Consider the following 26,709-nt stretch of genomic DNA (forward strand, 5'->3'; position numbering starts at 1 on the left):
CTGTTGTGGAAAACCTTGTAAAATGTACTGCTCACTCACTATGATCTTACTGCTTCTTCTTCATAGAAGGACTAAGTAATATGTTAGTCCTATCCACTATCAAAATTTGGATGAAAACAGTAGTGTAGTGTTATTCTGACAAGCAAATTCTATATCACCTTTGATAGAAAAATGTATGTTAAGAGAGTGTTGAGGAATAGAATAAGAGATGTATTCTAAACATGAAGTAAATGGTTAAATTCTGCCTTACCTGCCCACAAACAAGACATGCAAGAGTAAAGTATTTACATTTTGATAGTACAAGACAGCTACCAGTTGACAAAAGTGCTTCAATCTCTGCTTCAGATTGTGTAACTAAGTTAATTTGGTTAAGCTAGCACAATTTACCCAGATTTTTATCAAATGACACCATACCAAAACCTGCTTTTGTCACTTCAGTTTTTCCAGCCATGACACAGCACACATGGTTCTAATTCAATTTACTTTTCATAGATTTTGTGTTCCCAGCTAACTCCTAAACACACACACACAAATAGACCTTTAAAAAAATTATTTTAGAATGGCTAGGTAATATGTTAATCCCAAGACTTCTTGATTATTCTCAGTTTTTGTTTAAGACATAATACTTCCAAACAGATTCCAAAATGTTTTTGAAAATGCCTAATAAGCTTCCTTCTTTGGCAGAAGAAAGCTTTGGCACAGTGTCTTTGAGGAATTCCTAATCATAGTGTAGATTCAGATGTGATTTTCTGTTGGTTCATGTTCAGTTGTTTTTCCCCCTCAACCAACCACAGAGGGGATAAAATCTGTTTTGAAAACGAAGGAAAAAAAAATCAACGCAAACACTAGTTTCCCCTGCAAGTTCATGCATACAAGAGAAAACAGAAAGAGCTCAATTATTTGTTTAAATATTTTTCTACAATACCCAGAGAGAATTTACTATAGAAAACCCTAAGGAATCAAGCTGTTGCACAGCACAGCTCTTGAAGCCTTCCCTTTCACTACTGGAGCTGACCAGCCAAAGAAACCAGCTGTATGTCCAGATCTTTAATTGAAATCTGCTGCTGAGGGGAATTGCTCTGTGCTTTCAGCTGGTTCAAATGGGGCTGCCTAGCAACTGCAGAAACAAGTTTCAGCAAGGATGACACAACCTATGATTGCCTTTGTGAGCACAACTTTGTTGAAGCAGTGTATTTACTAGTGAGACCTCTTCAGACAAGGGACAGAAAGCAAGAAGCAAGTCAAAATCAGATGATAAATAAAGTATAAGTATGACTTTATTAGCAACATGCATTTTAAATGCCTGTTTTTGAGCTGACTCAAATCAGCTTTCCATCTGTTGTTGACAAACCCATGTTTTATTTATCAAATACACTTTGACAGAAATGTTAATGTGAGATATGAAGCTGCAGGACAACTGGATCAACCATTAAACTGCCAATAAAACCTCAAGTTAAATCAACTAATGAGAGATTTAATTAATCTAATTTTAACCAAAAATATATCACCACATCTGTCTGTAACCCTGAATATCAAAGCAGTATTTCTGTTTTGATAGCTGAATGCTACATTACTCCAAAGCAAACTTCCCCCAGATCTGAATTTTTCATATTCTACTTCTAAAATAGCCACAGGGCACATTTGTAGAGTGGTAAATTTGAGAGCTGATGTCAATACTCAAGGGGGAAAGAGTCATACTGGGTAAGATTCATGGGAGTACATGAACACACAATACTTCATTCATGATGAAAACATACTTGCAAACTACAGGAAAAAAATACGCAAAGACATCACAATAGCTCTAAATCCAGAGGTCCAAAGATGAACTTTGCAAAAAATTATGTGCTAAATGAAGGCAAAACCATTCTGAACTCTCAAACAGAGAGAAGTTGCTCAAATAAAGGAATAAGAACTGTCATACTCTGAAGTTTTAAGACTCCTGAGAATTAAATTTTCTTAGTGTTCAGTGAATTAGATCCAATATATGCTTCTAATACTGTGACTTAATAAGAAAAATCATATCTTCAGAAGCAAAATTATTCTGATATGCTTGTCTTTAATGGTTTTCTACTTGTTATTTAAGAATAACAAAGGCACTGCTCCCTTACATCACACATTTATACCATCTCCTCCTTATCACAACTGGATAATGAAACAATATGCATCCTGAAGTTCAGCCCTCCTTTAGCAGAAAGTCCAAAACAGGAGCATTTCTTTTACAGGATTTACAGAAGCAACTATAATACCAATATTTGTGGTGCAAACTTTGGGGCACATCTTTGTTCTGTTCTCTCTTTCCCACTCTCTTTCTGAATTTGCTGTAAAAGCTAAATTAGGTCTCAGGGGCACCACACTAATAAACAAAGATCTCTTCTAGCTCATTGTGATGGAAGTAAATGTACTTGGGAAGGAGATGTACTGAGAGACTGAAGTGTCTTCTTCCCCAAGTTCTGTCAATTTTGCACAGAACTCTTTACCCCACTTCACCATATTGCTTGCACCAAGTCATACACTTGCCCCTCCTGCCTCTAGTCTTATCTCATTCTCAGATATGTAGCCACACAAAGGTACTGAATTGGAGTAAATTTTTTTTGGCAGACTTTGCTAACATTTCAACATTTACAGGATTCTTTTCATATATGAATTGAAAATAACTCTAATACTTATTCTTTTCAGCACTGAGACAGCTATTTGAAGAGGATATATCCACAGTCCAATCTCAGCCCTATTATGACAACACAGTTCTGCTCATCCTGTGCTTTCCTGACTGCTACTGTTAGTAATAACAAAGTTCTAATACTTTCTTAACTTTAGCTTCACTACCACGTGATTTTAAATTGCGGACAGCTTGTAATACACTTCACTGTAAAGCATCACAGCTTTCGCTGGGTGGGAAAAGAAAAACAAAACCAAATAATTTAAAGTTTTAAAATATCAAGAATACTGCAAAAGCAAAAGTCAAGACTGTTGCATTGAGCTGACAAGTCTAGTACTCACCCTCATACATGTCACTTGAAATTTGGCATCACCGATTTTATTAAACACATAATAGTGGATACCACTTCTATTGGACCTTAAGAATAGCTTGTTAATGCATATTTAAAAGAAGAAATAAAAATAATGAGTAAAGTAATTTTTCATCTGACAGAAAAATAAAAACCGTTTCTGAATGACCAATTTAATCCTGGACTGCACATAATAATGAAGAACAATTTCATTTTTCAGCTCAGTTTTCTATCTCTGAAACCTTAGAAGCTTGTGATATGCCTCAATATATTTAAATACTTTTGACAGAAAAGTCCTGGTAAACTAAAGATGTCCTCAGATCACTTATGAGATGTACATAACAGAACAGAGACTCTCATGTTTCTGCAGTATTTTGCAAAGCTTATTGTAACACACAGGATTCTCCTTATTTTTTGCAAAATTCTAATGCTCCTGTCATTCCTGCTGTTCCTCTTTTTTTATGTCTAGTTAGTTATTCAGGATTTTCCTAAAATTTGTGAATTTTATAAGAGCAGAGTCAAATTCAGCATCTAACCACAAGAAATAAATTGAGGTATTTTACATATTTGTTACGTAATACTATGCTCACAAATCTTACTTCAGAAGGAAACCTCTTCTACCAAGTACAACAATTTAAAATTAATGGTAGGCACAGAGACTGTATACAGATTACCCATGAAGGTTCAACACCAGGTCAGTAGTGACTGAGCAAAATAAAAATACCATGGCACTTGGTGGCCTGCATGAAGTAAGCTGTTGGTGTCAATCCAGTCCTCAATGGACTTTGTTCATTACAAAGGAAAAACAAACCCCATCACATAGCGCTAATTGGCACCCCTGTTGCCACTGTCAGTGGCTAGGCCAAGGTTACAGCAGCCACAGGAAAAGGGTCTTTCAAGGTCACTGCTGAGGTACAACAGGGAAGCAGCATGGGAGAGAGCAGCTCCAATGCCATGGGCAGCTCGGGCCCCTGACCTCCACCAGGTCTGCACCAAACATCAGCCTGACAAGGACTTTGCACATCAGTCACCCCACCCAGGCAAATACCTGCATGTCACAAAACCCTCCAGGAACAGATCCTAAACTTCTGCAGGGTACACAAGGGATATCAATCTAGCACCTTTTTCAATTAAAGAATACACTCTGAAGTGTGAAGGCACTTAAGAGCAAAACCCCTAGGTTTTTGAAAGTTTCAATTTAACTGAGAAAATTTCATTGTACAAAAGGCTTCTGCTTGTTTTTCTTAATGCAGAAGACATTGACCATATCTGCAACCGAAGGGGAACTAGCATCTGTCACAGGGGTAGAAACCATCATGCAGAACAAAAAAAATTAAACAACATAACTCAGCACGCTTTCTTGGTTTTCTTGCATATGGATAGTTGCTAAATGCCATTACCAAAAGCATTAATAAGTCTGTGTAGCTATGGAATACTCTGGTATGGAGACCCTTCTTCAACCTGCCTTTCTAATGACTGTAATGAACAGTGTGGAAGGATCAAGTTCACCTGTGACACCTCAACAGTTCAATACTTCTTCTATTGAGTCTGCCAGTACGCCTGTTACAGAAGCAGGCCACAAAATTAACAACCACAAACACCAGAAGAATATGAAATGTACTAAGAAGCAATCAGTAATCAGAGAGCAGTGGAGATGGGAATTTAAATGAATGCAACACAAAAAATCTAAAAGGTTAACTGCAATAAAACCCCAGTATTTATACCAGTATACATACATTTGTAAATACTGGTTAGCTCTAAGAGAAAAATTCTGATATACAAACAGGATTGGAACATGCCATTTGCACTTTTTAATCTTCAAAATAAACTAAAAAAATACATAGCTATTAAAGGAAAGTTTGAATATTGGATGCGCATACAACTCCTACTGTAAATGTTTTGTTGAATTCACATCATAAGAAAATAACATCACTTAATTTTTAAGGGACTGTTCGACACATAAATGTATGAAAATACCACCTATCCTCTCACAAAATACAAAACACTTCTATACACGCATCTAAAATCCAAAGCCTTTTCAATCAGCTTCCTGACCAGCATGTAAAATATTAATTGTTTAGTACTCCTTAATATACCAACAGGAAAGCTCTAAGCACACACAAGAACAGCCTTAATCCTGAAGTGAAACGTAACTCTTAAACAACTCATATTATTCCTAAGAGTTCATCATTTGTCTTGGTTCCACAGTGAAACATATATTAAAAAAATGCTATTTTGGACATTATGAAAAATCACAATATGCATTTAATAGCATTCATTTCCTGAAATTATTTTATACTGCTGTTCATTTGTGCCCAAACGATAATGCAGGTTAAGACTGGCTAAAAATCAGATACATTCCTAAACATTTCAGTAATAGCATAAAGACTCTGAGACATATACCCTCCCCTAGCTCAACTGATCCTGCAAAAGGATGAAATAGATGTTAACGGATGACAGCTTGGCTCTCTGCCTGTTTTATGCTTAGGACTTACAGAAAATTCCAGGATGGATGTGGGAAATCAAGAGATTTCATATAAATGTACCTCTTACATTTTCAGTGTAGTTTTCTGAAAAGTGAGATCATTTTCTTTTTGGTCATGGAGAGTTCTGCAATTGTTTGGTTCTGTAATAAGCTTTGTGGGGCTGCTATAGAAAGAAAAGTTAGTCAAGGGTATATACTTAAAAATCACCCTGGTCTTAAGAGAAATGGAGAGCACTGTAAGAGCATTCTCCATTTCTCTTTCTCTTCTGAGCATGGAGAGAAGATCTAAAAATGTTTTTTTCTGTCTTACAAAAGAATATGATGCTGCAATTAGATAGGACACTATTCCTTTATTGCCATGTATTTCCACCATCTCCAAAAACTAAAATCTACATAACAAATCAGTGTTGGTTTTTTTTTTTTAAGTAACAACAAAAAAACAGCCAACCACCCATCCCCAAACCACCAAAAACCCCACAAAACAATCAAAACCACTAATCAAACAACCCCCCCACAAACAAATAACAACAAAAAAATCCAACCAAAAAAACCCCAACACCCCACTCCAAAACTCCCATACAAACAAAACAAACAAACAAAACAAAGCCAATAAACAAATTGGCATATTCTTTTACCAGACAGAAGAAAGAGCAGGTGCTGGCAAGCAAGAAGCAATAGGGAAGCAGAGATTCAACTCTCAAGCACCTAATCTATTTCCAAGGCTACAAGCATAAAAATGTAATAGAGGTACTTCATGGAGATGTAACCCAGCCAAGAATTAACAAACTGCTTATTTCTTCATAGTAGCACAACCCAAGCAAAGCACACCAAAAGAAACAAAAGGTTGGAAAGAACAAAATAACTCTCTGTAATACACAGGGATGTGTGATGCATAGTTTAGGGAACCAATTACACATTTTCTAACAAGTGAATGAATCTCAGTTTCAAGTACTTTTCTGGGTGTACAGCTTTTCAACGAAAGTGACTGAAAAAAATTCAGAGAAAGAAAGAGGAACAGAAAAAAATAATAGAAAAAAAGAGGAAATAAAAATCCAAACCTAATTTGATTTGATCCAGAGTTTAAAAAGATCAGGTTTGGATGTATTTTGCAAATGACATTTCAATTTCACAAATAAGTAACTTTGCTGAAGTGCTGTGAATGCCAAGCTTGTACAGACAGCTTACATAACTGTCTGTATGTGTGATGCCCCAACTTGCAGCATTCTTGAGTAGCTGAGCTCTGGATATACACAGTGAAACGAATGGAAGTGGATGCCTAATGTCAGCATTTAGCTGAATACCTGTTTGAAGTCCCATTACAAAAAAATTACATGCAACATCAAGTAACAGAAAGTAGAATGAATACATTCATATCATATATTTGTTCTTTTCTTTAATTTTCTTCTTTTTCTGTTACTTACACTTCTCTTTTTCTTTCTCAATTCCAACATCAGGCCCACTGTAGTTAACTCCACCTGCAATAAGTGGAAATTGAAAACTCCAGCACTTTGTAGCACAGGACTGCTCACATCAAAACCCCTTCCACCTCCTCACTCTTCTGTTTTATATTGTTCTTTTCCTTTACATTTCCACTTGCTTCTTGAATGTAACTGTATTTCAAAACAGCATCCCTTCTATTCAATTTGTTGTTTATACACATTTACCATCCTTTTCTTCCCCTCTATTTTCTCTTGCTCCTGATTAAATTCCCTCTTGAAAGCATACATTTCTCTCTGTCAGTTTTATGATGCAGCTGGTACAATCTTTTTCTCCTCAATCCTGTTTAAGCCTGAAAATAGCTTGCTGCAAAAGGTCTTATTTAATATTCTGTTTTCATGGCACTTCCACTAGAGTTTGTAGGAATTGCTGATTTAGAACACGTTTTGGCCAATCATATTAAAAAAAAAAAAATATTGGAATTTTGGTAAACACAAAGCAATGATAAACAAAGAAAGTGATTTTGCATAGGCACCTGAATGAGGATGGCACAAGTTCTCTTCCTTCTTATCCACTGAACTCCAAACTGATTAGCTCTCCCACTTTCAAAAAATCAGTGGGCTGTAAAAAACCAATGAGAACATATTGTACTGTGATTTTTACATAAGACGTTCCAGCAAAGTCTATAAGGAATTCTATTTCAAAATTAAAGATACACAGCTCTGCAGATAGATTTCATTCAGTTGATGTAATTTACTGTAGTATACATTTGTTTGAAATACTATCACGTACAAACAGTTTCTCCAAAAAAAATCTTTGTTTGTTATCATTGCTTCTCTAAACGTTAGAGCGGATATTGCATGCAATACCTTTCTTTCTGTTCTTTTAATAATATACTAATCATTAATTAAATTCTGCCTAAATTATGGAGATTACTAGGTACTTTTGAAGTTTTATCTTTAATACTGTAACAACTGCTACAGCACTGGTAATGCCTTTTTTCTCAACCAAGTCTGAATAAGGAATTTATTTTCATAAGCACAAAGAATTGCTTTACAAATTGTAGTGGAACATGATGTTGACATTCTTCAAGCCATGGAATAATTTGTAGTTCAAGTTACTCTCAATGGAAGTTAATCAACCATATTTTGCCTCCACTGACTTTGTTGTTTTAATCTTTCTCCTTATTCAAGTACCCATGTGTGAGATTATTATAAACTGAGTTTTCCAAAATTGGCTATGGCTACAAAATATTCTAAATAAAATACATAGATTTTTGAATGAGAAAACTCTGTGAAAATGTTGCTAATTCTTTACTTTTTTAAATGCAACATTAATTTTAAGTGCTAATGTCCCAGTATTCTAGTAGGTATAGCTAAAAAAAGATTTCTGGTGCACTACTGCATTCATACTACCTATGGTATAATATTTATTATAGGTTTCCATACATTAAACAAAACAGTTAAGCTGATGTTTCTCATATCACCTTTCCATTTCCATGTGTATTTCTACAGAGAGAGTGGTTTGTGTCATTAAAAGGACAAGTCCGGCTTGCTGAAAGATACTTCTACAGCTTATATAATGCACTGAAAGAAAATAATAACAGGTTTAATATAATTTCATAAACAAACAAAATTAATTTTTCCTTGGCCATCAGTGGAGCTCTTTCCAAAATAAAACTTTATTTTCTTCACAAAGATGAAATCAATGTGTGGCATTGGGCCTTATTAACACGTCTTCTCTAATGCCATTACTTCTCTGTGCCACTAGACTGTGCTGCATTTGTTTATATTTGTGCTGCCACTGCATTTGAGTATCTGGCCTCAACTCCTGAACACAGTCTCTCCTTTCACTTCATTCTAGTTACTTTCAGTTCATTACAATTAATTACCACAGTTCATTGTACAAATATTGTACAAAATCCCCCAAACAATGTGCGCTGAAGTAAAGCAATGCTTTTCATAGCCAGCTGCTGCTTCATTCCTCTTCCAGACAGGCAAATATGAAAAGAAATAACAGAGCACCTGTTTCACTACTCAGCCAGGAGCTGAAATGTAATATTTATTTTCATTTTTCCATCTTGTTTAGAAAAGCAAAATCAGTGCTGCACTGCTGACATGCATAAATGATCAAGGAAATTGTGCTAGCAGGGAAGTCTCAGGATTTCCAAAATGCACTTTCGTGGCAGGCTCTCAAACGAAAAAGCTGACTGGCAGAAATCTACCCTCACTTAGTAAAACTAGACATATTTTCCAACAAGGAAAGAGAAGACAACACACATCATCTCTAAACAGCATTTTTAATGAAAACATGGTCCTTATTTTGTTAAACTCAGTTTTATACAGTTCACATACAGTAAAATCACTAAACTGTTCTTTGAAAGATCCTTATTTCCAATAAATATGGAAATTTATTTCCTCCACAATTCTCCATCTTCTAGCTAACTGATACATGCCATTAACTTGTGGACTGAGTCTACAGCTTCCAAATATCTCTGAAACAAGTGTAAACTTCCAATGTGTAATACACACTAAATATAACCTCTGCAAACTATTCAAGTGTACAAAGCCTATCACTCTTTAGTTCCTGTTGTAGCGAGAACAGTAATTTAGACTTGCTTATTTATAAGCAGCTTTGTCTTTACTTTTTACATTTGAAGTTTATTTTAGGAGAACCATAATTTCACCTGAGACCAACAAAATATAATATGCTACCCACTAGACAGCTAATTATTTCGACAGTAGACTGAACTGCAATTTAATTTTTTTGCCTTCTTTTGATCTATTTTTCCCCCATGAATGTCTTCATTCAAAAGAAAAACAACAAAAACCCCCACAAAAGGAAGATAAGAAACAAACAAAAAAAAACAACAACAATTGAAACTTGTAAGAAATGAATTGCTTATAAGAGTAAAGACATTTTTCCTCTAAAGGATTGCTTCAGAGAGGGTAAAAAAATTAAATGTAATGGAAATGCATGTGTTGTTTAGAAGTGTCACTCTGAAGGACAACCTCCCTTTTGAATACCATGGATTAATGAAGCAGAAATATGACTCTTAAAAAGAGTGGTTTTGTTATGGAGTGTATTTGCATGTTCAGGACACCTAAGTGACCATAGGTAATGAAAACAAATCAGTTGAATGTGAAATCACCTCAAGAACATCTGTAAGCAGACCAACTGATTTATAGACTGACTTTGTAATAATCATCAAAACTGCCCTTAAAATTATATGGCTCTTTAGCCATACTAAAATATTTATTACCCTATGTAGCATATTAATGCATAAATATATCACAAATGTATGTATTTTCCTAATCTTTACTTAAAGACTGATTTGGCCACTATTTACTAGCAGCAACACAGCAATGAGCATAAGTGTAACAATTAAACAAAGTAGTTTATTGGTAACTGGCAGAAGAACAATATTTTTGAATACTTTTTATGTGTCAGCCTCAGAGAAAACACATAGCATATTTACAAACACTTCTTTCCAGCAAATATTTATATAGCAAACAACTGTATTCAAACACTGAAGAGTAGCAGACAGTAAGGAGTGGAAGGTGATTTTACTGAAATTTCAGAGCAAGAAGACTTTTTAAAATTTGGTATGCTTCTTATGATGTTGATTCCCTGTGGTCCTTATAATCATTCACGCTGCTTACAATCTCAAATCATTGGGTTTCCAAGGGACACAGAACAAGCAGTCTTAAATTCAGTTTGCTTTATTTCTGTGAATAGTCCCATAAAATCTAACTGAACTACTCACATACACAAGGCCCATGACAACTCTTTATAAATGAGTTTGGCTGTCAAGCAAACATAATTACTTGATGCTTACTCTTAATAAGGATGTGGTTTTAAATGGCCATGATCCAGATAAACATAAGATTTTAAAAAAATTTTGCATTTTTGTGCAATAAAAGTGGAGATCCTCCATAAAAATTGTGTACATGCATTTTAATTGGCAATTCATCAAAATAATCCACAATTAACAGCAAAGTAACAACATTTATGTCAAGCTAAATTAGCGTATATACTTGTAGCAGAGGCAGAAACAGCTGTTATTCTGTTTGCATAAACTTCCAACAGAATGTGTCTGGCAAAGTTAAGCACGAACATTTCTGCTTCATAAAAAATAGTTCCAAGACTGGAAAAATGCAGAGGGCCAAATGTCTCATTAATAGGACCACTCAAGTGAGTAAGCATTGTTCAGTCAAACAAGGACCAAGCCATCACAGCTGTACTGTATTCTCAATCGTGTGCATAAATTAGAGTTTTTAATATGCACATGAAACCAATATTAGAAACAAACAGGGAAATGGCACAATCCAAAAGGCACCTTCTGTCTCACACCCCCAGTGACACTGTGTGATGTCTTATTCTCCAAGCTGCACTGCAGACTTTGCCAGACTGCATACAGAATTGGAAGAAAAAACAACATTGAACTTTTTTAAACACAGAGCACAAAGAACAACATTTTGACATCTACAGCTAGTCTATGAAAGTCATTATGGAAAGCCCCAACTGTGCTAAATGTACAAAGCTGTTAGAATTACTGTTTAAAGAAACTGATTTTAAATTCAAATGTATCAGTTTTTTTAAATTTACACTTTAAGTTGATATAACAGGTTTATTACTAAGCTCAACAGCAAGTGATCTAAGACAGCATCTCAGAACTGCAAAACAATGTACAACCACTAACACACTACTGTTATCTCATGATTGTGCAGCAATGCTCAGAATTTTTATCCTTTTCTTTTTACTCATTTCCATTTTGTCCTATGGAACAACTATTATATCTAGCCAAATTTACCAAGTGTAACACCTGTGATTTCCCCCATTAAAAGCAAAATTGACAGGGTCGTGGGTTGAAAGGGCAGGGTATGGACTACAAAAGGTCCAGCTAACATAAGCCATTATACTGATGTACTGATAAAGCTCATTTCTATTCAGCAGATGATTAGTTCAATCAATATTTACTCCTATGTGCATCTTCAGCTACAAAACATGCATTCTTCAATTTCACAATGCAGACCTTAATTTCTGGAAATTCACTGCTTGACAGGTAGGAATTTCTTGGATAACTTTGGAATATTTCACCCCTTTGCATTGCTTTCCTGTATCAGGTAACCAGCCACTACGGCAGACCCTGGGTCCTACAGCTGTTTAATAAACACAGTAGCGTTGAAGGTATACCTTACCCACACATTTCTGAGGAGGCAAGTGTCACTATGATATACAGCAATACCTTCTACAGTGCCATAAAAAACTTTCCACAAATTATCACAAATAAATTTTAAACAGGAATTATGACTTCCAGAATTCTTGTCTACTCAGAGCATTTTCTTTCCTGATAGATCTACTCCTCAAATGCGAAACACAGTTTTTAACCATAAAACTTAAATGACCTCTACTACTGTTTTGTCAAATTAGAAAAATCATACCAACTTAGTACTTGTCACTGGATTTGTAAAAGACCAACAGTGGAAGTCAGATACTTTGCATACCACAAAAGAGAAATTATTCCCAGCCCATCAATACACATGATATTTTCATCATTTTTCAATTAACTGTCACCAGCCTTCCATCTATGAAAAACAAATGTAACTTAAAAATGAAAACTATAGGGTGAAAAAATTCTTATATAATATCTGCATGATATCAAATCATAGAATTATCTATTGATGAACTTTCATTATGTACTCTCCACTGATCTCCAATACTGTAGCATATTACAATTTAAGGTAAATGGAAGATACTGTGTGGAATATAAGTACAATCTAATGCAAAGTAAAAGTATTGCTGAGGTACAAATGGGCTCTCCTGCTTTCCCTTTTACTTACGTTCATTCCAGAGAGGTGTCACTGTTTACTGACTATACACGTCTGAATTGTTTGTTACGTGACACCGCTTATTACTGACTTATGATTTTCAAAGCATTTGCTGGCATTTATTAAATTTTACCTGTAAACACCTAATATCAGAAACTTGTACTTTATCACATATCAAGGAGTCTCAATGAAGTCAAATAACATTATTCAGTTAAGGAGTTGCTCGATGCACTACACTGAGGAAAAGTTTGTTTTACAACGGTGGGGTAAGGTCCTAAGTCCTTTCTTTAAACAGTCAATGCAATTGATGTATTTTAGAATATCAATGCTACATATTAAAAACAGAACTATATTTACTTTTCCTGGAATAAATTGCAAAATAATTTTCCTTTAAAGTTAATGAGTCTGTAAAGATTCTCGGCACTCATCTACTCAATTAAGGAGAACTTCTAAGTTAGACGGTCCATTTGTATATATTGCTTAATAAGCTTACTTAGAAATATCAATCTGTTTTATCACTTTTCTATTCTTACAAATATTTCAGTCATGCTAATAAAATGGAGTAACTACATAACATCACGTAACACGGGTTATTGGTCAGTCCAAACACCAACAAGAAAAAAACTACACAGAAGACACACAAATAATTTGTCTTCAGGGTTTTGTGCTGCTCCTTTTCTTTAAAACATAACAGAAAAAGCTTTTAGTAAGACTTTCAACGAAAAATTTAAATATTACTTTTGTAATAGGTGGAATACTTGGGTACTAATATCACTTTCTCAACTCAAACAGTTACAATCACAAAACTGACTTTTGTACGTATATGAGTAGCATGTTCCCAGAGTAAAAGTACCTATTTTGATACATTTTTTTTTCACCACAGTCAACCTTCCACATTTGTGTAACAGCTGCATTATAAGCAGAATTGACTAACTTTTAGTGACTTCCAACTTTACAAATAATTTTAGTATTATTTTTATTTAGTATTTATAATTTATGCATTTATAGTATTTTAGTATTATATTTATTTAGTATTATTATTATTTAGTATTATTTACAAATCATTTAGTATAAATGACAAGGAAAAAAACTAAGCCTTCTTTTTCAGTAAAACAGCAAAATCATTTTAGTGCATTTTCTGTTCTCTTTCGCTAAAAAGTATACTGAAGAACACATTCTATGTTCTTAACTCCCTCAACAGGATGTTGCCAGGAGTGGGACAGATGGAAGGAAGACTGTGATAAATGCTCATTGTAAATTTCTTTTATACCTATGTTTGCCTCTATAAAATACTGGTATAAAAGTCATCAACTTCAAAAAATTCCATTTTCCATTCAGAGGGAAATATCTGGACCTACCAAAACAACAAATGCTCACTCTGCTGTAAGTCAGTATGGCTATGTATGCTTAATGGGACTCAAATCAAGGTTTGAAGTGCAGAAAATTACTATTTTGGCTAGAACATGACCAATGACTGTAACACCGTCGCAAGAGCGGAAAATGGTAGCTTGGCTTCCACAGGATGGGACAACTGACAGCCTATGTGACTGTCCAGTGCTCTGGGATTCAGCTCGCGGTAGCACAGGCTGCATACGTTCAGGCACTTTTTGGCCTCCATCTCCAATGTGGAGCAGTAATGAACCATATCAGCCTCTTCACATCCCAGGAATATTGTGCAAACTGCATCAACTGCAGCTTGGAAGGATTACAGCTCAGCCAGGAAAGTTTGGGGGAACAGCTCACATGTTCAAGACTGAGCGTTTCCTCCTTCAAACCAACTGCAAATACAGTCAAAAACAACTACACCTTTACAGGAAGACTTACAGCTCTCTAAAAGCACGAATTCATGGGAGCTCACAATCTGTGAACTGCGACACTCATTTATTCCTGTTATTTGGAAAGCCACACAGATGCTCAATTAACATATAATGTTTCTTTTTAATTGAGGCAGTGTGAAGCACTGCTCTTGCCTTGACACACACCCGTTGTAAAACTTCACTTTACTGACCTCTTGCACAGGAGTTTCAAACAAGGATGAAAGCTGATGAAAGCTGTTTGTTCTTCTCCTCTATCCATCCCAGCCCTTATTTCCCTATTTCCCTGTAAATTCCCTATTGCGTAAGCATAAATACAATGCAAATACAAATTTGCATTTTAGGGGCAGAGTTGCACTCCTTCACAGTAGCTGACACCACAGTGAAAGGGATGGGAGAGATGGCTACAGAGCTGGGATAGATCCCACAAGAGAAGAGATGCTGCCAGATGTGCAGCAAGATCTGCCTCCTTCTCCCTGCCCAGTGCACTCAGACCGCCCTGGGCCTTGTTTAGAAAGAAAGCATCTGAGGAGAGGGAGGATATTTCTCTTCAGCCCTGCACAGCCATCCTCAGGGCAGGGGAGGAGAGGCATGGGAGCCATGGCTTGCATGGATGAACTGCCCACACAAAGGGGAGTTGGGGCTCCTGGCCAGGCATCACTGGATGGGCACATTCTGCAAAACAGCCCCTTTACTCAAATTGGAGACGCTCTGGTGCGCAGAAGAAGAAAGAATGAAAACACCCAAACAAAACCAAAACCCACAAAAACCCACACTCAAACAAACAGACAAAACTTCAACCCAAGCTGCAAAGCTGCCACGGGGCCACTTTACAGAATTGAGCGTTTTCCCTCTGTTTCCTTGTTGGTCTTAAGAAAAACGAACAGTTTGGCAAGTTCTTGCCAGATGCCCCACAACCATCACCCTAACAACGCGGGGGGAAAGGAAGGTCTTTTAAAGTTGATCTGTGCAAGTGTCATAGTTACAACTCCTTTAAAGAGAACTACACACGATTTTTTAGTGCTGTAAACACACGCCGTTACAGGAGCTGACATCGAACAAGCCGAAATTCTGGCTAGAAGCTCTTTGGGGGGGGGTGTGTGTGTGTGTCACATCCTTAAATGGAAGATAAGAAATCTGCATGCAGTGTCGCTGTCAACCCCGAGCGCGTCCCACTCCCCTTAAACCCTTCTCCTCCGTTCCAATACCATGGTAGAAACTACTTTTAGTCCCTTTTACCAAGCCTTGGGTGAGGCAAACAACCACTCTGCCAAACCGGGTGACCAAAGGCGATATGGAAGACGCGAGGGAAAGGACCCGTGTAACCCCCGCGGACCCCGAGGCTGGCAGGGGATGTTCTTGCTCCAGGCCGGTGTTCGCCTGGCCCGGGTATGGGGCCCAGGGGAGTCTGGCGCTGGGAGACACAGGAACAAGGCATTCCCATGCCTTCTGTAGCCCCCCACATCCACCTGGGTGCCCGGCGTGCCAGCACGCAGCCTCTCCAGCCCCGCCGGACCAGCAGTTCCCCACGCCCGAGGGTGTCCCGTCGGTGACGACAGTTTGTTCTCCGGCGAGACCCGCACTGGGGGCATCCCTCACCGCCCTCTCCGACAGGGCTGCGCGGGCAGCAGGGGCTCGGGGCCCGGAGAGACCTCGGGGCACGGGGAGGGGGCTCCGGGCAGCGCAACCCTTCCTGCCCATGGGCAGTGGGAGCCTCCAGGCGGGGGAACAAAGTCCAGATAACTTTTGGGGAGGAATGGGGAGCCCCTCTCCGTGCCGGGACCCAGCGGCAGCGGGTTCCGCCGTCCGGGACACCTGCCGCGCCCCGGGCAGCTGCGGGCGGGGACCGCACGGCGCGGACACCGCGGGCACTGAGCATCCCCCTGCCGGCCGGGCACGGGCCGGGCACGCCGGGCTCCAGGACAGGTACCCCACGGGTGTCCCCCACCCTCCACCGCAGGAGGTGCCCCGGGCGGGGTGGCGGGTGCAGGAATCACACCGTCAGTGGCCGCGCCGGCGGACGGGCACCACCCATCAACTTTCTCCCCCGGACCCTCTCCCCTAGTACGAAGAACCTCTTCTCCATCCCGCTTCCCAAGAGAGAGCCGCCCCCCGGCCCGCTTACCTCGCATGGTGTTGGCTCCCCGCTCCGCGCAGTCATGAAGCTCGGAGCCCAGGAACCGCACCGCACGAATCCCGTCTCAGCGCCCGGGGAGGCGGCGGCTCCGCTCCGCCGGGAAAACCATTCCTCCGGGGCGGCTCCCGGGGCGGGCGCCCCGCTCTGCCCGCGGCGGAGCCTCTGCGGGGGGCGGCGGGGGGCTGAGCGGGGGAGGAGGAAAGGAGTTACGTTAGGAAAAAAAAGGAAAAACACGCGGAGGCAGAAGAGAGGGGGGTGCCGCGTGGATGGCAGAGCATGTGCGCTTTCACATGACAACGGCGCCCCTCAGCAGCTCCCCGGTGCGGATTTCCACTGCGCAGCCACAGCGACGCGCGGAGCGAAAATGAGAGCCGGGGAGAAAGCGGCAAAGAGGCTTATAGCGGGGGCTGGGCGGTGCCGGGGCCGCCTCCCCGCCCCGCCCCGCCCCGCCCCGCCCCGCCCCGCCCCGCCCCGCCCCGCCCCGCCCCGCCCCGCCCCGCCCGCTGTCAGCGCCGCCGCCAATCCCCGGTACCGCCCGGACCGGCCCCGGCCCCGCCGCCGCGGGTGGCCCCGGTACCGCCCGGCCCGGCCCGGCCCCGCTCTGTGCTCAGCTCCGTGCTCAGCTCCGCCCGGGCCGGGAGCGCCCGGTGCGGGGCCGGGATGGCGTGCGGAGCCCCGGAGCGGCGGGGGAAGGCGGCGGAGCAGCCCCGTGGCGGGGTTAGCGGGAGGCGGTGTCTCCGCGGAGAAAGGCGAGAGCTCTCGGTCATCACGGTGTGACCCACCATCGTCGGGAAAATGCCTTTTCCAGCGGGAGTGGGAAAGTTTGGTGGTGAGTCATTTTCTCGTTAAAGAGTGAATCTGGACGTGGAAAGCGGTTTGTTTTCCGGTGTGAGGCTGGCAGGAGGCTCTGCAGGCGCCGGTGTGTTCTGCGGCCGGCGGGATCTTCACCACTCTCAGCGCTCCCTCCGATTAACTGATAGACAAACTCGTGTTTGTCCCCGAAAAAAACAAAAACCCAAACAAACAACCCTCCCTCCCAAACAAACAAACAAAAGAAACAAAAAAGGCAACAAAACCCACCCACCCAAACAAAAAGGCTACGGGATCTTTTCAATTACTGTTCTGTTTGGGGTTTTCCCGGATCATGGAACACAACGGGATTTCAGTAAGACGTCTTAAAAATACGTCCCTGTTATCAAGGTTTAGTTTCTAACTCCATGACTAAAATGAAAAAGAATCCTCTGATTTAACTAAAATGAATCCATACAAAGTTACTGTATCAAACTCATAAATCAAACTAGGATCTATATTTGATGCTATTAAATTAGATATAGACATACCAAAATAGATTTATTTGTCACATCATGAGTTATCAGACTAAGTCTGATAATTAGGTCTGGTTTGCGAGAGATCATAGGTGTGATTTTTTTGCTGTCCTAAGATTTAGTGTAGGAAAGATACAAAGTGAAGTGCCCACTGTTAGTGCAAACTGGCAAAGCTTTATTTTTGGGAAACAAGGTTACAAGGGTTTAGAGGAAGCAGTTCTTGTGCTTAGCATCTTTTAAAACACCTGTTTGAATTACGGTGGACAAAGACATGAAAGAATCAACTCTGCCAGTATTGAGAATTTCTAGACTTATTTGACCATGGTGAATTTTAACTGCATCCACTCTAGTGAAGACAGCGTTAGTAAAAAAAAAAAAAAAAAAAAAAAAAAAAAAAAAAAAAACAACAACAACAACAAAAAAAAACCCATCCCAAACTTAATTCCTAAGATACTAGAAGGGATTTGTATTCTTGGCCATTGTATTTATGCTATTTATATACTGTATGCAGAGTTGTTAATACTCATGTGGGATGTCATCCAGAAACTTTTACCAATTACTTGGCTTTTTGTCTACTTGTTTCAGTGCACCTTTCATGAGCAGTTTTGTGCTCTCCATCTTTTCACTTCACAAGATCTGGAATTTACAGTGGCATGTTTTCTTTTTAATTGGGATTTTAGCAGATGTGGTTGGCGGCAGTTAGGCTTGCCTCCAGGATTGTCTTCTATGGATTTTCCCACAAAACATCTCTTCAATCTGTTCCTCATGTTCAAAAGTTTCTGAGGTAATTGCAATAAAACAACTCTTACACATCACTTTGCAAAGCATGTTAGGAAGTCTCATCTCATAGTCGATATAATTTAGCTGGTATATAAGATGGAATTTAGTGAATAGTGCTTATGGCTCTTACAAAAGCACCTAGGAGAGAGAGCAGAGATTCCATCTACTCATTGCATTGGAACCAGAACATTTTTTTTTCTCTCCTGGAGATTCACCTAGCAGCAGGAACTAAAGGCAGGCGAATTTTAGGAGGAGGCACGCACTCTCTTTTCATATTGTCAAGACATCTTGTCCTTGGTTATAGCAATATGATTTTTAGATTTAATTGTTTTCAAGCTGCATCTTAACCCCAATGAAAACTTTATTAGGTAAATAACAAGCTATCTATTTGCTATGCTGTGCAGTCAAAATACCTTACACTATTACAGTGGGTTCTGGGTCATCTTTATGTGGGATTTATATGGTGGTTTTGATAATGGAGAAAAAATTCTTATTAGTCCTTCTTAGCTTGATTTTGATAAAAAGTTGGTTTTTTGTGGTTTTTTTTTTTTTTTTTTTTTTTTTTTTTTTTTTTTTTTCCCTCCTCCTCCACAAAATACACATAATTTGGACCCTGGAATTCATTTGAATTTCTCAATACCATATGGAGTGGCAATTTTTATTTGTCCATTTTCAGAAGCCCTGGTAGACTTTTAGTTTATTCATCGTTCTTGTTCCAATATAGTATATGTACAATGATGTCTGAGATAACTTCTTCACTAGCTAGAACAAGTTGTTAAATTTGGGGGGGTGTTTTTTATATTTAGGATGAAATATTGGCTGCTAAGTGCTAGTAATGGTGGTGAAAGAATTAGATATGTTATAAACATGTGTGAACTTCAGTGAGAGCCAGACAAGTTATAAATACTTTATTTAAAAATACAGGGCTCCTTGAAACTGTTATATCTTGAAGCAGATAAACAACACACAGTAAAGCCACATGATCTGAAAGTCATACAAAAATTATAGAATATTTAAAAAACTGAACACATATCTTCAATGGTTGAATAAACTGATTAGTACAATTTAGCCCAATATTCTTGAAAGGTGTTAGTTATGCTAGATTTCAAAGAAAGCCTTTTCAGGTTTTTCTCATTTCAGGTGAGTGCTTCAGAGAAGAAGTTTAGAAAACATCAGATGAATACAGTTAAAATACAAAACATAATTTGTTTTGCTTCAAAATATAAACAAATATTTTATGGCTAAAGAACTATATTATTACTATTATATTTTCACTGCAAAATAACAATGAGGAATTGCTTTTCAGAATATTCACTTGCATTAGCACCTTTCCAAGGCTCTTTGGATTACAATCTACTAAAACAGTATTTAAGGGCACATACTTTTATCATTTTAATAATTTGCAATATGTTTGTTGGAGCTGTAGCAAGTTGTGCCTAATTTAGTTGCTTCATTAAAAATTATTGAATGAATAGTCAAAACAAACTATATCAGGCAGGTCCCATTTCATTCCCCTGGATATCAATGGCTATTTTCTGTTGGCATGAAAGCAAGCCAGATGCAACCCATAGTAAAAATTTATTTCTTAGATTCAATAGGAGTAGCATTGGTCACAATTTTCTTCATCTCATCTGTCTCCAGCTTCATTGCACATTCCTAACTTCATGTAAATAATAAGAAAGATTTTCTAATTTTTCACTTTATGACTTTTGCGCAAAGTTATTGACAGACTCAGGAACATGAGCTTCTCTCATGCGTTCATCACTTTAGATTAACTTTTGAAATTCTTCCTATCTTGTTATGCTGCCTGCAATCTGAAAACATGCACATGCACTATACTGTCTTTATCTTTTACACAGGCTTATAACCAGTATTCAATTTTGAACTGTTTCCACAGAACATTATTTAATTCAAAACTCTGCATTTTCTTCCAAACTAGTGAAACTATTTTAAAAGCAGCCCTAGAAAATCCTGACATGATAAGAAACAACATTTAGCAATTGAAAAACTTTTAATTATGCCTATTTAGTTTTAGAAGCTAAGAGTGTAATGTATTATCCATGACAGGATAACCAGAAATTTGAAAAAATAAAATGAAAAACTGTGCTTGACTTTTTCCTCTGTCTTGTGAAATAAAAAGCAATCCCTAGCCCAAATAAGGAATCTCGACTCCTGTAAATACTTCATGGCATCTATTTCATTCTGTATGTTCTTCCCTGCCTAAATGGCAGAAATTGTATTGTGACTTCCCCTGCTTTACATGCAGTGTCAATCACTGGATCATGTTATAAAATGTCCCAATTAAACATATCTTGGAGCAGGAATGGATATTAGCTGAGATACTAGGTACCATCACCACCTTACCCTCCGACAAAATGTTCACCACCTGAAAAAACTGTCTGGTAAGGATATAATTCTTGCATTAAACCTAGAACAACAAAACTTCGAAATCATATTTTGGATTCTAAAATCTAGCCAAAGAAGGAGCTAAATTTGAGAGTAGTACCTGTGCCCAAATAACCTGGACTTTGCTCTGGAGAAACTGCAGCATATTTGAATATTGATGAGAGAGAAGGCAGCAGTGAAAGACTGTCTTCCAGCAGCAAAAAGTGTGCCAGGAGTCAATGACCTTCCAGGGTTTCTGTCCATGTTCTCCATCCTTGGAAGGTCCAAGGGTTCCTAAGTGGCTTTGAGGGAATCCGAGAACAAGAATGGGCTTCAATGAAAGATAAAGATAAGAGTTGCAAGGAATACGTGGGCAAAATAAGGTGCTGTAGGAAAGAAGCCTGAGGCAGAAGACCTGCCTTCAGATCAGTGCTTCAGATCCTCCTGGAAGCCTCTGAGGCATTAGACATTAGCCTGGGAATGAGACTCTGAGTGTCTTCAAATGTATATTGCTCTCATGAAGTAGTTTAAAGTTTAAATGTGAGGATGTATTACAAGCAAAGATTTTTTTCCCTTTAAATGGATACTTACCCTCCGGCTAACCATTCCTTTGGCCTCATGGAAATAGACCAAATTTGATTTTTCAAACTTACTGTTTGAAACAGTACTGTTTCACTGGAAAAATACAAACCCAAAATACAGTTATTTTATTTATCAGGAAATTAATTAATTTTCTGGTGGAATCTCAGTATTCCTATTTTTACCTATGCACTACAGTTTTACATTTTAAAATCAAAGAAGTTCAAAACCTTAATTCTAAATTCTCTTTCACTGTATGCAAAATAGATCACTATTATTTCTGAGCTAGTATCTACTTAGAATATCATAGTATTTAGTATATCACAGCTGTTTACAGTGTTTAAAAAAATTGATTCTTTTCTATGAGTAGCATATAAAAGCATAAGCGTATTAGTAATTCTCTTCTAAAAGAGGTAAAGTAATGGCAAACAGAAATATTATGTATTCATTTCAAAACAGAGTATCACAAACTGGAATCTTGGATAGAATGAATAACAGGAAAATGAAACAGAAAAATTTAGAGGGTCCGACATTTTGGACTTTATAGGAGCTATGAAGCATATTGACTGAGTAAGCCATAACCTTCTCTTGATCATTCAGTTATTTATTATTATGTCACAATAAGTTGATAGTTCCTGCAGAACAAGGATAGGCTGGTGGTAAAAGGCTAATTTGGACTCAGCAATTTTAAAATGGTTGTATTTCCTGGTTTTGAACTGAAAAATATGTATTTATTTAAAATTTTCACTCAGCTGAGAAATATTTAGTTTTGAATGTATCATCCTTCTTCAGCGTTTGGGGCATTTCATATCTGGTGTTCTGTTTTAGACTTATCTCGTGTGCACATCAAGTCCACGGCTACACACCACAGCTTTAGCTGTAGCTCATGGCAACGGCCAAAGTCAAGGAGCTTAAGGGCTTCTCTTCAAAAGTACCTTTCAGTCCTTCCTTCCTTCCTTCCTTCCTTCCTTCCTTCCTTCCTTCCTTCCTTCCTTCCTTCCTTCCTTCCTTCCTTCCTTCCTTCCTTCCTTCCTTCCTTCCTTCCTTCCTATGACTTGATAAAGAAAGAATCTTATCTATCACAGAATGTGATATTCCATGTCTTATATACTGTCATATTCCATGACAGTATTCCTACAGTTTTGTTTTTTTTTTTTTTTCCTTGCTGTGTTTGTAAAGAATAACTACACCAAATCAATATAAAAACCATAGGGAATAACTGCTGCCTTATTTGCATTATAGATACTCCTAATACTCTGAGAATTATATACATCAGTTACCTCCTATTTTTATAGTGAAAAAATAAAATTGCCTTCAACATAGTTGGCTTTAAAGTTGATATCCCAAAATGCATTTATTTTCAGAGAGTTGAAAAAATATGCTTAAACCCAAACAATTGGACCAGGAATATTCAAAGTGCCTGTTGTTGGCCTAGTTTTTGAAACAGGTGAGAATAGAATCAGGTTTTTGAAAATACACATATCACAAAGCAGATTTTTTTAATTGTTGAAATATATTTTTGAAGAGAATAAAAGAGCTTACAGATTGCTTGCCCCTATTTTTGGCGTGATCCATTTACAGGCCATTGCAAAGCAAACAAGATAGTTACTTCAGATAACAAAAACAATCTCCAAAATCAGAAATTACCGTCAGTACTCCCTTTTCATTTAAAAGAGCTCTTTCTCTTATGAAGCTGTTAGCACCACTTTAATTTATGCAGTTAATTTTTCCATCCAGTTCATAGGCCAATCCCAAGAGGGAAAAAAATGGCCTCAGCTCTATCCCTTATATAAGGCAGGCAGATTTAGCAAGTCTTGATCTGAGAAAGTAGTAATGCAAATGCTTAGGATTAAACACGTCGTTATGTGTTTTGTTTCAATTAGAATCTGTGTCAGAATGCTTATTTAGCTACAATTCTGATATTAAGAAAGTCTTCTTTTGTTCTCTGACCTAATACAGGAAGTGGCATTGTTTTGAATGTTCCTTTTGTTTTATACATTTATGGTAAAGTACACTGAATATATAAATATCTGTATGGGAGACATAAATTAGTTAATAAACATTTTGTGTCTTATTTCCAAAATTATTTTTGTGATGCGTATTGTGATATGACTATGACTGAGACCAAGAGAAAACTTCTAGATACAGCGATACAAAAACTCATACTTGGGAACAGATAAACACGGATTAATTCTCTCTCATAAGATATATTTGAAACTAGTAAATGCTGGTATAAATTGAGTTCTTGGCACATACACCACCTCATACTATTGTTACTGTATGTCACTACAGCATAAAAGTAGAAAATACTTAAATAATTCAACTATTAAAGGTGTTTCAAATATTAAAGATGTTGGTACCTCCAGCCATAGCTGACTCATGGGTTGATAAATGCAAAGGTTGGACACAAATAAGCAAGACCAAGGAGCTAATATTCCTTTAAATCTCAGTTCTCCAGGATGGCCACTTGCACCTTAAAAACTGCAAATGTTCTTGACTGGTATCTTTGGTTTAAATCCCAGGAGCAGGATAATGTAAAAGCTCACTAGGACACTGTGTAGCATAAAGACGCAAGCTGGTTTTAAATGAAGTATTTTGGGTACTGGCAGCAGTCAAGCTGTGATAGTAGAAAGCTTATTCTGTGCAAGGAGTTTATTCTGCTGCATGGGCATGTTTAGCAGCCTGTTCTGCACTTCATGCTATTGTGAGGTGGCTGCTATGCAATATTTTGCATAATACCTGCTATGCAAAATGTAGCCAATAGAGCAGAGGCATCTGGTAAAAAACTCTTAACTGGGCTAGACTACACTGCGCAGGAATATATATAATACATATTAAGTGTGTAATAAGATACATTATACACTATAAACTATAAACACATAGTTTATTCTAATAACTTTTGCCTATTCATTATAACACTTCCCTCTTACTCAGAACTTTCCTGTAAAATGTAGCTGGTCTTGAGATGCATGCTCTCTTTGGCAAAAAAGAAAACTTTCACATGACTTGAAAGAAATGAGGCATTTCTGAAGGAATGCTGCTTATAGTAGGACATGTGTACAAAGAGTAAATCTTGAAACACAGTTAGTGCAAGATTCTCAGATGAAACAAACAACTTCAAGACTGCTGCTGCTAATAGGACATAGTGAAAAACCAGCAAATGTCTCTCCCTTTGCTTTTAATGCCAGTGACAACAAGATGCTGGGTCCCCCAGGCTCATGCTAGGTTGCCACTGCATTGCAGGAAGATAGCTGATGTGTCAGAATGCATTAACTTTCTTAGGAGGTGGGCAAGGAACGACTGTACAAAGAGGTATTAGGTGATTAAGGAGTATGAAAGCATAATAGTAAGTTCGATTAACAGACAGGACATAGAAACATTTGGAAAATGTTCATGTAACAACAGCAGGGACACAATTCTCAATTCAGTAAAAAAAAGAAATAAAGGATAGGTTAAAACCCCTGTATTCACAAATTAGGGATTATAAACAAAGATTAGAATTACATAGGGAAACAGAAAAGTATAAAAATAATTGCCTTGTTAACCACAACAAATTGAAATTAATGTAGTGTTTGTTCTCTTGTTATCTTTCCAAATGTCTACCAATTTGTAAATGCAGCTACTGCAGCTACACAAATAAGCCATTTACCTTATGTAGAAAAGAGAAGCATACTATGCTGCATATTATGCATAGTATTTCAGCATTTTTATTAAAATCACTTATTTACAAGAACAACAAGCTAGATTTACAACAGTAAAGAGGAAGATAAGTACTAACAGACACAGGAACAGAAATTAAAACCAAATGAAATCAAGAAATATCCTTAAAAGCACTGTATGATGCTTGGTGCTTTACTTGGTATTGCATTACATCATTTTTTGTATAACATGTTTTTTGTAACTCTGCCCAGGACACTGCACACATTATTGTGATAAGAGCAGGGAGAAGGAATAATGAGGGGGTAGGAGACTACATAATTCTTCTTGTAAATCTTTTGGGGTTTAGAAGAACTTGTGCATGTTACACAAGTTCTTTCTACTCTGTGCAATGACAGTAGTCTGGCCAGAATGAAAATGCTTGGAATCCTCAGAAGTAGTGATTTTTTTGAAGGCTGGTAAGTGCTACATTTGGGAAAAGATCTTAAAGCTTTTTCTTTCAGCTTTTGATGAAGTCTGTAAGCTGTTGAAATTTTTATTTGCAAATAAAAAGTACACTGCTTGCCATTTTTGGAGAACAAGTATTGTCTTAGATCATTGTATGATAGAGTATTATAATTCTGGTACTCTTAAAGGCTCAATAGAATGCACAAGTAGTATGCATGTATGACTTTGTATATGTCAAAATAACTTTTAAAGGCTTTATCTTTAGGAGAAAAACAGTTATGTTATAAAACTTTAGTAGTGTATTGTCAACATCAGTTATGTAATTGTTATGCGTTACAGACATTTTTAGACGCTCATTTTCAATGTTTCTTTTAGATTGGGAAGATACTAAACCAAGAGAGTCCACTAACAAGAAATAAAAGAAAATAATGTCAAGCACTTCTAAATCTCTTCAAAATTATAGAAACTGTCAAAAGAATGATGAAAACAATATTCAAATGACAACTGTGGAAGCAGTATTAAAACGACAATCATGTCAGGTATTCCTTGTGAGCTCTTGAAGTCATAGTAGGTTTATTTTCTTTTTCTTTCATTCAAAATGAGCAACCAAGCAAACAAACAAATGAAAAAATCCACACCAGAAGCAAAACCAACTAAACAAAAATACACACCAAAATTCAAAATTTAAAAACCCATTTTCATTGCTTCCTTGGTGTTATGAACTATGCTATTGAAACAGACATCTTCCTTAAAGAAGCTGCCACTTTTCCAAGTATAGAGAATCAAACACCAAACAAAGAAACAAGTCAAATCACTCCTCTGTGCAC

The 26,709-nt window shown here is 37.9% G+C and overlaps 1 protein-coding gene across 1 annotated transcript in view; it reads right to left on the minus strand.

Moving 5' to 3' along the window:
* RORB (RAR related orphan receptor B) overlaps positions 1 to 14,376 on the minus strand; it is a gene marked incomplete at its 5' end in the record, with an annotated part of 122,545 nt that extends 108,169 nt beyond the window's left edge. Inside the window, 2 exons of the mRNA XM_083883185.1 lie at positions 6,912 to 6,965; positions 14,295 to 14,376. Of these exons, the coding sequence (XP_083739311.1) occupies positions 6,912 to 6,965; positions 14,295 to 14,376 (136 nt within the window). The remainder of the gene's footprint in view (positions 1 to 6,911; positions 6,966 to 14,294) is intronic.
* Between the last annotated feature and the right edge of the window lie 12,333 nt (positions 14,377 to 26,709).

Source organism: Zosterops lateralis (genome assembly GCF_965231275.1).
Source record: "Zosterops lateralis genome assembly, chromosome: Z".
Classification (NCBI taxonomy): Eukaryota; Metazoa; Chordata; class Aves; order Passeriformes; family Zosteropidae; genus Zosterops; species Zosterops lateralis.